This window comes from Salvelinus sp. IW2-2015, linkage group LG18 (assembly GCF_002910315.2).
Source record: "Salvelinus sp. IW2-2015 linkage group LG18, ASM291031v2, whole genome shotgun sequence".
NCBI classification, from domain to species: Eukaryota; Metazoa; Chordata; class Actinopteri; order Salmoniformes; family Salmonidae; genus Salvelinus; species Salvelinus sp. IW2-2015.
In genome coordinates this window covers 15,250,484-15,264,000 of record NC_036858.1, presented here as the reverse complement: position 1 = coordinate 15,264,000, position 13,517 = coordinate 15,250,484, and the positions used below count along the sequence as shown (strand labels likewise).

Below are 13,517 nucleotides of genomic sequence, written 5' to 3'. Positions count from 1 at the left end.
AGAGAAGAGAAGAGGTGAGAGAGTAGAGGGGGGGAGAGAGGGAGAGGAGGGAGGGAGCGACGGTGAGAAGTGAGACGAAGAGAACATAGAGGAGGAGAGTGAGGAGAGAGAAAAGCGAGAGAAAGAGAGAGGAGAGAGAAGAGAGAGAGAGAGAGAGAACGAGAGAGAGAAGAGAGAAAGAGAAAGAGGAGAAAGCGAGAGAGAGAGAGAGAGAGAGAAGCGAGGAGAGAAGAGAGCGAGAGAGAGAGAGACGAGAGGAGAGAGAAGAACGAGGAGAAAGAGAGAGAGAGAACGAGAAGAGAAAGAGAAAGGGGGAGAAGAGAGATGGAGATGACGACATCGCAAAACTTGGATATTAGTACACTCTTAGACAGATGGAGAAGCAGATGTAGAGAAGAGAGAGAGAAGCATTTGAACGAGAGATGGGACGAACAGAGTGGAAAGGCAACGAGAGCGAGTGTGTCGAATGAGAGCGAGATAGACAAGCGGAGAAGCGAGGGTGCAGTTAGAGAGGGAGAAAACAAGAGAGAGAGAGAGATGAGAGACGAGGAGAGAGAGAGAGAGAGAGAGAGAGAGAGAGAGAGGAGAGAGAGAGAGAGAGAAATGGACAGACATTCACTCTATTTTAGTATCTTTTCATTCTCTTACATTGTCCTTGTTTCTTCAAGGATTCCAGTGGAATTCTTTTTTGTTTGGTTCTTATTCTCCATTTTGTTGATGATCTTCATCTTTTTTCTTCAAAAACGTTTTTTTGGGTGGGGGGGGGCTCTAAAACAAAGACAGGATAGATAAATAATGAAGCAACCATAAAGTAAAACTCAATTTTAGTATGGGTCGGTTCTTGTCTGAAATGTGTTTGGAAAACTGAGATTACTGAAAGGACTGAGATATGTTTGGATGAAAGGTTACTGAAATTACTGAATTGTTTTTTGGATGACTGAAAACACTGAAATGAGCTAAATGAGTTTCGATAACTGATATGAATGACTGAAATACAGTCTGTTTGGACGCATGAGATTACTGAAATTAGCAAAATGTACTTGGATGACATGCTTGGGTGACTGAAATTCAGACAATCTTACAGAAGGTGACAATAAACCATTCCGATTTTTTAGAAGTTGATGCTTTGTCGAGGCAAGGCGCTAAGGAATTATCTCTGACTACTTTGCAACCTTGAATACGTTCATGATATTCTTTGGCAATTAAGTATTTTTCTCACCTGATGTGCTTATCTCTAGCAGGAATATGTTCTCACTGACCCCGACTCACCCCTGGGCCCAGAGTTCACTGAAACAGACAGCATTACAATTTTCAAACACCTGTCAATGACACTAGACTTCCAGTCAATAACACTGAAATGAGTGGTCAGCATGGAACCAAGGACTCATAGAGCAGGTTTCCAGTGGGAAGGACATGAAGAAGAGCCTCACCTTCACTCTGGACTTTCCTCAGGGTGACGGAGGGYGTGGAGATGGCGGAGGCACGGAAGTTGGCGGGTAATGTTTCTGAGGAGTCAGAGGTCACGCCCCGGAGGTCCTTCTCTCTGAACATCTTCCTCCACGAGGGYGAGCGTGTGAACGTCTTAGTGCCGTCCTGTTAACAAGACGCAGAGGATTGACACACAAACAATATTGTACCATGCAATTCATTACATTTCCCAAGTGCTAGTTAGGTATACTAAAGAACAGCATGTGGRAAAAAATACATGCACATGGGCAGGTAGCCTTGAGGTTGCTGGTTTGAATACTGGAGCTGACAAGGTAAAAAAWAWATATATATAATTACAGTGCCCTTGAGCAAGGCACTTAACCCTAATTACTCCAGGGTCGCTGTACAATGGCGACTCTGGCCTTGAACCCACTCCCTGCAGGTTTTCTCAGGGGGAGTTGGGATATGCAACAAAAAAAACATTTCCCATTACACATCTTGTGTGTGACAGGACAAATATAAGCACCCCCCCCAAACAGTTAATGTTGGTTGAAACAAACTGCCTATCTTGAAAAAAGTGCTTATCTTTATGAGCAATAGCCTTAAGTAACCAACTCAATTTTTAAAATGCGTTTTACCTCATCTGGTCTTCTCTCAGTTCCCATGGAGATGAGGGCATTGTACTCCTTCTCCAGCATCTGCCTCGCCTGGGAGAGAAATAATGAGTGTTTTAAGATTCTAATTAAGATCATCAAGGGGATTTCATGATTAAGATTATCTTGATTAAAATGTAATGACCAAACAGTTGCAGGTAAGGGAAATTAAGTAGGTTGGGTGATTGTGGTGAATGAGGGTTGTCGTGATTAGACTACGATAGTAGAATTGAGCGCATGTGCTCGGACTTTCTAGCATAGTGGTGAGTACCCGCATGTTCTGACCGGACGTCTAAGTTCAGGTACCTGTGTGTTCTGATTGGGTATCTGGAGGAGCAGGGCAAGGTCAGTGTAGTCAAACGTGTCGTCCAGGGCTAGGAGGGCCCCRTGTACCCCACTCTCTGTGAGGTTATCTGCAAACTCCTTTAGCCCAATGGCCTGGACCCAACACATCACTCGCTCATTGGACCATACCATCACATCTACGGAGGGGGCAGAAAGCTAATACAGTGAAACATCTAATACAGTGAAACATCTAATACAGCGAAACAGCTAATACAGCGAAACAGCTAATACAGTGAAAAAGAGCATTTGAGAGACAGAAACAATAGAATCGTTTGCCATACAACATTCATTTGCGATATCAAAATCCAAATCCCAGACGAGCCCCGAAATATATTACGGCTCAAGTGACCCGTGTGCAGTATTCTCACCTTGGTTCTGATGTTGGCTCTCATCCCTCCTCCTTTCAAGCTCCTTCCTGTCGTAGTTCAAACGCTTCAAGCACATGATGCCATAATGCAGACTTACCCTGAGAGAGAGAGAGAGAGGGTGAAAGAGAGAGAGAGAGAAAGAGAGGGTGAGAAAGAGAGAGAAAGAGAGGGTGAGAAAGAGAGAGGCAAAGAGAGGGTGAGAAAGAGAGAGAAAGAGATAGTGTTACTGTCAATGTCCTCACAACCAACGACACAACTGCTGTAAAATCCTGATGCAGACAAACTAAAGTGGAGAAGAAAAGAGAGAAAAAATAACTCTTGAACAGAGAAGAGGAATGAAAGAAATGTTGATAAGAAATACATGGGAAAAACCATCGGTAGAAATTTGTAACTAAGCAGAGGACACTAGACAATGATCCGGTATTTGCTTTGGTGTTTTCATGCGGCACACAAATTAAGGAAACAGATTTGTGCCGAATCCATACCAACATTTTTGGCATGAATCTGCTTCCATACACAGATTGCCTTTTGATGACACTAAATATTGATTGAAATGATTTGAATCCAACCTGTGGAAGCTGTCCACCATTTTGAGCTGTCCCCTAAGCTCCTTCTTGGTGAGGTGGTCCAGCATGCGAGCGTCCACCAGGGACTCCATGAAGTAGGAGCGGTACTGGGGCAGACCCAGGCTGGGCAGCCACTCATTCCCTACCCACTCATGGTTCATGTCCCCATAGGCAAGGATCTAGATAGGGGAAGAGAGAGAGAGAGAGAGAATCAATGTCCACTGAGAGACAGTTTATTTAAATGTTCAAAATATCCTTCCAAAATCTCCTGTGAGATACAGTACCAGTCAAAAGGTTGGACACACCTACTCATTCAAGGATTTTTCTTTACTTTTAACTTTACTTTGTTGTCCTTAAGCCATTTTTCCACAACTTTGGAAGTATGCTTGGGGTCATTGTCCATTTGAAAGACCCATTTGCGACCAAGCTTTAACTTCCTGACTGATGTCTTGAGATGTTGCTTCAATATATCCACATAAGTTTCCTCCCTCATTATGCCATCTATTTTGGGAAGTGCACCAGTCCCTCCTGCAGAAAAGCACCCCCACAACATGATGCTGCCACCMYCTTTCTTCATGGTTGGGATGGTGTTCTTCGGCTTGCAAGCCTCCCCATTTTTCCTCCAAACATAACGATGGTCATTACGGCCAAACAGTTCTATTTTTATTTCATCAGAGCACGGGACATTTCTCCAAAAATCTACGTCCACATGTGCAGTTGCAAACCGTAGTCTGGCTTTTTTATGGCGGTTTTGGAGCAGTGGCTTCTTCCTTTCAGGTTATGTTGATATAGGACTCGTTTTACTGTGGATATATATACTTTTGTACCCGTTTCCTCCAGCATCTTCACAGGTCCTTTGCTGTTGTTCTGGGATTGATTTGCACTTTTTGCACCAAAGTACGTTCATCTCTAGGAGACAGAATGCGTCTCCTTCCTGAGCGGTATGACGGCTGCGTGGTCCTATGGTGTTTATACTTGCATACTATTGTTTGTACAGATGAAAGGGGTACCTTCGGGCGTTTGGAAATTGTTCCCAAGGATGAAACAGACTTGTGGAGGTCTACAATTATTTTTCTGAGGTCTTGGCTGATTTCTTTTGATTTTCCCATGATGTCAAGCAAAGAGGCACTGAGTTTGAAGGTAGGCCTTGAAATACATCCACAGGTACACCTCCAATTGACTCAAATGATGTCAATTAGCCTAYCAGAAGCTTCTAAAGCCATGACATAATTTTGGGGAATTTTCCAAGCTGTTTAAAGGCACAGTCAAATTAGTGTATGTAAACTTCTGACCCACAGGAATTGTGATATAGTGAATTATAAGTGAAATAATCTGTCTGTAAACAGTTTTTATGACAAATTACTTGTGTCATGCAAAAAGTAGATGTCCTAACCGACTTGCCAAAACTCTAGTTTATTAACAAGAAATTTGTGGAGTGGTTGAAAAACAAGTTTTAATGACTCCAACCTAAGTGTATGTAAACTTCCGACTTCAACTGTACATCTCAACATCAACTGTTCAGAGGAGACTGTGTGAATCAGGCCTTCATGGTCGAATTGCTGCAAAGAAACCACTACTAAAGGACACCAATAATAAGAAGAGACTTGCTTTGGCCCAAAAACACGAGCAATGGACATTAGACCAGTGGAAATCTGTCCTTTGGTCCGATGAGTCCAAATTTAAGATCTTTGGTTCCAGCCGTCGTGTCTTTGAGACGCAGAATAGGTGAACGGATGATATCCACATGTGTGGTTCCTACCGTGAAGCATGGAGGACGAGGTATGATGGTGCTTTGCTGGTGACACTGTCAGTGATTTATTTAGAATTCAAGGTACACTTAACCAGCATGGCTACCACAGCATTCTGCAGTGATACGCCATCCCATCTGGTTTGGGCTAAATGGGACTATAATTTGTTTTTCAACAGGACAATAACCCAAAACACACCTCCAAGGGCTATTTGACCAAGAAGGAGAGTGATGGATTGTTGCTTCAGATGATCTGGCCTCCACAATCACCCGACCTCAACCCAATTGAGATGGTTTGGGATGAGTTGGACTGCTGTGTGAAAGAAAAGCAGCCAACAAGTGCTCAGCATATGTGGGAACTCCTTCAAGACTGTTGGAAAAGCATTCCTCGTGAAGCTGGTTGAGAGAATGTCAAGAGTGTGCAAAGCTGTCATCAAGGAAAATGGTGGCTACTTTGAAGAATCTAAAATATAACATATATTTTGATTGGTTTAACACTTTTTTGGTTACTACATGATTCCATATGCGTTATTTCATAGTTGTGATGTCTTCACTATTATTATACAATGTAGAAAATAGTAAAAATAAAGAAAAACCCTTGAATGAGTAGGTGTGTCCAAACTTTTGACTGGTACTGTAGATAGATAGAGTTAACCTCAATCCTAGTCCTGAGTATAGTCTATACTTTATTATGAAGTGGACAAAAAGTCTGTAAAAGTATTGATCAAAATCGAAGGAAAATGCCCAAATTGCTGTATCGGATTTATGGTCTGTTTGCAATGTGTTATCATTGATTTAATTTCCTGTTCATGACAATAATATTCATGGCAAAAACTACAATAATATCTCACCTGGTCCCAGCTGAAYTCCTTCACTTCCTTCAGTGGAGGCAAAGGAAAGGGATAGAGAGAGAAAGGGATAGAGGTGGARGGAGAGGGAAAAGGAACGATTGCCAGGACGTGTTTTTACGGTAAATGACAGGAGGCGTTATGGAGAAGAAAAGTTGTAAGGAAGGAAGGGCAGAAGGAGGAATAGTTTGTTAGTGAATGAAAATTAGTTGGAGAAACACTATACTCAAAGAGAATTTGGGGGGAGTAGTGGGGGAAAAGGTGCAGCGACACATGCCTAATCAGAGACAAAGAAAAGGAAAACAAATTGTAAACGGAATTTCATTCAGCATAGTCTCAAGTCGCTTGTTGATTTCAAGCAAGTTGGATGTGTACCATCAATTCTTATACAGTTAGGAATTAATAGAATATTGTTAGATAATTGAGTGGCGCGAAGGTCTCGGGATGTCTTAATTGGTCAAACATAGATTAAATCACCTTTGAAATAAGAGAGTGTGTAGGAGAACTCAAAGCAAATATAAAAAGAGAGAGATAGGCAAAACAACTTACTGGTTTTATGGCAGCGGTCAGTGACTCCATTTCGGCATGAGTCATCCATATATCACTGGTCGACTGTGATGTCATCGAGGACAATTTGAGATTCAGATGGGGAAAGAATAAGGATATGATTACAGTTTGCATACATTTGCCACTCAGACTTATTCAAACTTCTATATGTGTGGCAAGTATGTTACTGAACATATRCTAATGTTWGTGTGCGTGTTTGTGAGTGTATATGCTGTAACACTTACGGAGCGTGTGCTGGCCGGTGCCGAGGGGCTGGTGAGGGACACCATCTCCTGGATGGCCAGGCGCAGTTTGAGGCGGTGCAGGGGGTTACTGATGCCAATCTCCCGCTGGATCTCTGTGTCCGACAGGTTGGCCATGATGGCACCGCTCTTCACATTGGCACGACATGCTGCCACATACCAGGCGGGCATGCCCACCCACAACTAAGAGGAAGAGGAAAAGGAGGGAGAAGATGCATCTGCTTTGGGAATATTTACAAAAATATTCCCTGCCAATAAGGATGAATTTAATATGTTCATCATGTACAGTACATTATTCAGATTCATTCATAGTAAGATGGAGCACCTTCAGGTAAAACAATGCACATGATTTCCTCCCAGATAGTTAACCAATGAGACGACATACCTCAAGCCATGTAACCACCGTGGGACCATCCCATGAAGCGAAGGGAAGACCCTGGCGACAAGCTTCTTCTAGCAGGTCGTGCTTCTTCTTGCTGCGGCGATCTTTCTCCACGGTGCCAGTTCCCATCTTGGCCAGGCCCAGGGGGTCAGCTGAGCCCAGGTCATCAGAAGGTGTGGAGGCTGAGGTCAAAGGTCATGTGAGAAACTACTCCCCATGATTACTGGACAATCTGTCTAGCCATAAATCATTTGTTTTTCTTTTAAAAACATAGAAAAATGCTACCCTGGTTGATTATTTAAAGAAATATTGAGTATAACAGTGTACACTGAGTATACCAAACATTAGGAACACATTCCTAATATTGAGTTGAACCTCAATTAGTCGGGGCATTTACTCTACAAGGTGTTGAAAGCGTTCCACAGGGATGCTGGCCTATGTTGACTCCAATGCTTCCCACAGTTGTGTCAAGTTGGCTGGATGTCCTTTGGGTAGTGGACCATTCTTGATACACACGGGAAACTGTTSAGTGTGAAAAACTCAGCAGCATTGCAGTTCTTGACACAAACCGGTGGCACTGACTACCATACCCCATTCAAAGGCACTTAAATCTTTTGTTTAACCTTCCTGCAGTTACTATCGCTTCCACTGGATGTCAACAGTCTTTAGAAATTGGTTGAGGTTTTTCCTTTGAGAAATGAAGAAGTAGCCATGTTCAGAATGAGGCTCCAGTGAAGTGTACTGTTTGTTAGAGGCGCGTGACCAGAAAGCATGCTACACATTGTTTTCCTCCGGTATTGAACACAGATCATCCCGTCTTCAATTTTATCGATTATTTACGTAAAAAAATACCTAAAGTTGTATTACAAAAGTAGTTTGAAATGTTTGGACAAAGCTTACAGGTAACTTTTGAGATATTTTGTAGTCACATTGTGCAAGTTGGAACTGGTGTTTTTCTGGATCAAACGCACCAAATAAATGGACATTCTGGATATATATCGACGGAATTAATCGAACAAAAGGACCATTTGTGATGTTTATGGGACATATTGGAGTGCCAATAGAAGAAGCTCGTCAAAGGTAAGTCATGAATTATATCTTTATTTCTATGTTTTGTGTCGCGCCGGGAGGGTTGAAATAGGATGGTCTGTGATTGTTAGCTGGGGTGCTATCCTCAGATAATAGCATTGTTTGTTTTCGCCGTAAAACATTTTTGAAATCTGACACGTTGGCTGGATTCACAACAAGTGTAGTTTTAATTTGGTATATTGAATGTGTGATTTCAGGAAAGTAAAATTTTTATAGTAATTTATTTGAATTTGGCGCTCTGCATTTTCACWGAATGTTGGCCAGGTGGGACGCTACCGTCCCACATATCCCAGAGAGGTTAATGGCCAAAAAGCKAAATTTTAGTCTCATCTGACCAGAGTACCTTCTTCCATATGTTTGTGGAGTCTCCCACATGCCTTTTGGCAAACACCAAACGAGTTTAAACAAATTTTTCTTTAAGCAATGGCTTTTTTTCTGGCCACTCTTCCGTAAAGCCCAGCTCTGTGGAGTGTACAGCTTAAAGTGGTCCTATGGACAGATACTCCAATCTCTGCTGTGGAGCTTTGCAGCTCCTTCAGGGTTATCTTTTGTCTCTTTGTTGCCTCTCTGATTAATGCCCTCCTTGCTGGGTCCGTGAGTTTTGGTGGGCGGCCCTCTCTTGGCAGGTTTGTTGTGGTGCCATATTCTTTCCATTTTTAATAATGGATTTAATGGTGCTCTGTGGGATGTTCAAAGTTTTGGATATTTTTTTATACCACAACTTTATCCCTGACCTATTTGGAGAGCTCCTTGGTTTTCACGGTGCCGCTTGCTTGGTGGTGCCCCTTGCTTAGTGGTGTTGCAGACTCTGGGGCCTTTCAGAACAGCTGTATATATACTGAGATCATGTGACAATTCATGTGACACTTAGATTGCACACAGGTGAACTTTATTTACGTAATTATGTGACTTCTGAAGGTAATTGGTTGCACCAGAGGGGCTTCATAGCAAAGGGGATGAATACATATGCACACACCACTTTTCCGTTTTTTCTTTTTGACAGGGCAGAAATCCCCTGGCCTGTCACACCCTGATCTGTTTCACCTGTCTTTGTGCTTGTCTCCACCCCCTCCAGGTGTCGCCATCTTCCCCATTATCCCCAATGTATTTATACCTATGTTCTCTGTTGCCAGTTAGTTTTGTTCGTCAAGCCTACCAGCGTTTTCCCCCTTGCTCCTGTCTGTTTCTAGTTCCTGGTTTTGACCATTCTGCCTGCCCTGACCCTGAGCCTGCCTGCCATTCTGTACCTTGTCACACAACACTGGATTATTGACCTCTGGGCTATGGCAGTATGGGAACAACAGTTGGCCGTATGCTTCAGTCTGGAGGAGTTCGTGGCGGAGGTAAAGGAAGTTTTCGATGCTCCATTGTCCGGGAGAGCGGCTGCCCAGAAGTTACTCCAGCTTCGGCAAGACTCCCGCAGTGTGGTAGACTATGCGGTGGATTTCCCCACGTTGGCAGCTGAGAGTTCCTGGAACCTGGAAGCACTTTTCGACATGTCCCTGCACGGAGTATCGGAGGAAGTAAAGGACAAGCTTACTGATGGATCTCGACTCGCTCATCGCCTTGACTATTCAGATCGATGGGCAACTACGGGAACGAAGGAAGGAGAGGAGATTCGATTTCACTCGCCCGCCCAAGGATTCCACCTCGCCTCCGAGGCATCCCTGAGGTCCCCAATGGCTCCGTTACCGAGAGAACCCGAGGCTACCCGAGTTCCCCCGAGAGTCTACGAAGTCTGCCGATTCACCTCTTCCCGAGCCAATGCAACTAGGCAGAGCTAGGCTGTCTCCAGCCGAATGGCTATACAGATTTCACACTAAGAGTTGTCTGTATTGCGGGAAAACTGGTCATTTTGTCTCCACCTGTCCACTAAAATACCAGGTTCGCCAGTAGGAGCGAGCACTCTGGTGGGCCATACGGAGAACTTTTGTTCTCCCTGACTCACACCCCTTTTCATGCCAGTCGAAATCTCTCCGGGTACTCATCGACTCTGGGGCCGATGAGAGCTTTATGGACGCTACCCTGGCGTCCGAGCTGGGCATCCCCACCCTGCTGGTCATCTATGAACAATTGAACATCTTGGCCATGTTCTGTTATAATCTCCACCCGGCACAGCCAGAAGAGGACTGGCCACCCCTCATAGCCTGGTTCCTCTCTAGGTTTCTTCCTAGGTTCTGGCCTTTCTAGGGAGTTTTTACTAGCCACCGTGCTTCTACACCTGCATTGCTTGCTGCTTGGGGTTTTAGGCTGGGTTTCTGTACAGCACTTTAAGATATCAGCTGATGTAAGAAGGGCTTTATAAATACATTTGATTTGATTTGGACGGGCGCTCTATAGGCCAGGTCATCCACAATACCACCCCTATCAACCTACGTGTATCAGGGCACCACTGCCAGACGATCCAATTCCTGCTCATTAAGTCTTATCAGGTTCCCGTGGTATTGGGATTCTCTTGGCTCCAGCAAGTGCCATCATGGGCTGGAGCCCATTTTGCCACACTCATTGCCTGGAGTCAGCGCAGCCTGACCCAGGACATCTTCCTGGGGGCTCGGAAGTTGCCCCGGACCTCTCCACCATTCCCGCGGAGTACCAGGACCTCCGGGACGTGTTCAGTAAGGCCCGGGCCACCGACCGCACCGACCCTATGACTGCGAGATAGACTGATGTTTTTCCTGACGCGGTCCACTCCTCCAGGCTTGTCTGCCACTCGGGTTCCCATCGGACCCTGGCCTTTGTGCGTCAACGCTTTTGTGCGACGCCTATCATAGTTCCTGACATCTCCACGTTTGTTGACACATGCACGATCTGTGCACTGAACAAGACTCCTCGGCAAGCACTGGCTGGTCTCCTTCAACCTCTGCCTGTCCCTCACTGTCCCTGGTCTCACACATTTGTCACGGGTCTCCCTCCGTCTGATGGCAATCCCGACATCCCGACAGTAGTGGACCGGTTTTCCAAAGCCGCCCAATTCATTCCTCTCCCCAAGCTACCCTCTGCCAAAGAGACGGTCCAGCTCATGGTGTAGCACATCTTCCGGATCCATGGACTCCCAGTGGACATGGTCTCCGATCGGGATCCTCAGTTCTCGTCCCGGTTGTGGATGGCATTCTGCACACTCATTGGGTCGTCGGCCAGCCTGTCCTCCAGGTTCCATCCCCAGTCCAATGGCCAGTCGGAGGGAGCCAACCAAGACCTGGAGACGACTCTTCGCTGCCTGGTCTCCTCCAACCCCACCACCTGGAGCCAGCAACTAGTGTGGGTCGAATACCCCTGCAACACACTTCCTTGCTCTGCCACGGGTCTCTCGCCCTTTGAATGTTCCCTGGTTTATCAGACACCGCTCTTCCCTGAGCAAGAGGAAGAGTTCGGCATACCTTCAGCCCAGATGTTTGTCCRCCGCTGTCGTTGTACCTGGAGGAGAGCCCGATCGGCCCTTCTCAAGACCACCTCCAGATATCGACGACAAGCGGACCGCCACCGGACCCTGGCATTGTCTTGGGCATAAGGTATGGCTGTCCACCCGGGATCTGCCCCCTCCGTGTGGAGTCCCGCAAACTTTCTCCACGGTATATCGGCCCTTTCCCCATCTCCAAGGTCATTAGCCCCTCTGCTGTTCGTCTTCTGTTGCCCTGTACCCTCCGTATACATCACTTTTCATGTGTCTAGAATCAAACCCATGTCTCACAGCCTTTTGTCTCCTGTTTCCTGACCCTGAGACTGCCTGCCGTTCTGTACCTTTTGGACTCTGATCTGGATTACCGACCTCTGCCTGCCCTTGACCTGTCGTTTTGCCTACCCCCTGTTCTAGTAATAAACCTTTGTTACTTCGACACTGTCTGCATCTGGGTCTTCCCTAAAACGTGATATGGTCAGTATATGTCATGGAAAGAGCAGGTGTCCTTAATGTTTTGTATACTTAGGGTATATTAGTGTATACTCTATAAGTAAACAGTTTGTGTGCAAAATACAGGCGACCTTACATTGTTTCTAACCCTCACACCCCACACACGGTCAACCGGTGGTGAAAAGTACTTAAGGAAAAATACTTTAAAGTACTACTTATGTATTTTTGGGGGGTATCTGTACTTTACTTTACTATTAACATTTTTGGCTACTTTTACTTCACTACATTTCGAAATAACATTTTGTATTTTTTACTCCATACATTTTCCCTGACACCCAAAAGTACTAGATTGTCCAATTCACACACTTATCAAGAGAACATCGCTGGTCATCCCTACTGCATCTGATCTGGCAGACTCACTAAATACAAATGCTTCGTTTGGAAATTATGTTAGAGTGTTAAAAAAATATTTTAAAAATTGTGCTGTCTGGTTTGCTTAATATAAGGTATTTGAAATGATTTGATACTTAAGTACATTTTAGCAATTCCATTTACTTTTGATACTTAACTTCTTGGAACTATAGGGGGTGCTGTTCCGCATTAGCATATTTGGGTCTCCAAATTAAACTGCCTCGTGCTAAATTCTTGATCGTACAATATGCATATATTTATTTTATTATTGGATAGAAACACCTTCTAGTCTATAGAGTTGGAATTTTGTCTCTGAGTGGTACAGAACAATTTCTACAGCACTTTTCATGACAGGGTTCAGATTTCAGAAATTTTTACCCCTGATCTGGAGTCTGTTTTTAAGGCGACAGTGAATGCATTGAAGAAACCGACACTGCCTACGTCTTCCTCTGGGTGTCTGTACTCATCACGTTTTGAATGAAGTCTATTGCACAATCCCAGCCATTATAAAACCACAAAATGTATAGGGACCGCCCTTTCTCGTCGTGCGCCTGAAGCGTGAAGGCCATCGGACTTGCCTCGTTCCAAATCGTTGTCTAACCAGCAATATTTCTCGCGTCATGTTTTCAGTCGTTATAGTTGTTAAAAACATCATAATGTAGTTAATTTGAACCGTTTTATAGCAATTTATATCCGTTTAGTGCGATTTTGAGGAATTTATTTGTTGTGCACTCTGAAACTTTGGACACGTTTTGGGGTGCGGTCGTTGGTGGTGGACATTTCGAAGGACAGAGGACATCTATCGACCAAAAGACGTTTATAACATAGAAAGGATACATTGCCCAAGAATCTGATGGAAGAACAGCTCAAAGTAAGCAATATTTAATATGATAAATCGTGTTTCTGTCGAAATATTTTAAACGCATATTTCGCCATTTTGTTTGGTATAGCTTCACTTGGCGAACCCTGTATTGAAAAGTAAGGATAATTTAAAAATGTAAATCAGCGGTTGCATTAAGAACTA

At 44.4% G+C, this 13,517-nt stretch overlaps 1 protein-coding gene across 1 annotated transcript in view; it reads right to left on the bottom strand.

Annotated features, from left to right (window-relative positions):
* Positions 1 to 590: 590 nt before the first annotated feature.
* LOC111977636 (liprin-alpha-3-like) overlaps positions 591 to 13,517 on the bottom strand; it is a 42,663-nt gene continuing 29,736 nt past the window's right edge. The window contains 11 exon segments of the mRNA XM_070448684.1: positions 591 to 768; positions 1,220 to 1,287; positions 1,431 to 1,593; positions 2,067 to 2,135; positions 2,388 to 2,563; positions 2,795 to 2,892; positions 3,364 to 3,539; positions 5,959 to 5,985; positions 6,505 to 6,567; positions 6,747 to 6,947; positions 7,150 to 7,328. Coding sequence (XP_070304785.1) covers positions 1,235 to 1,287; positions 1,431 to 1,593; positions 2,067 to 2,135; positions 2,388 to 2,563; positions 2,795 to 2,892; positions 3,364 to 3,539; positions 5,959 to 5,985; positions 6,505 to 6,567; positions 6,747 to 6,947; positions 7,150 to 7,328 — 1,205 coding nt within the window. The 3' untranslated portion in view covers positions 591 to 768; positions 1,220 to 1,234.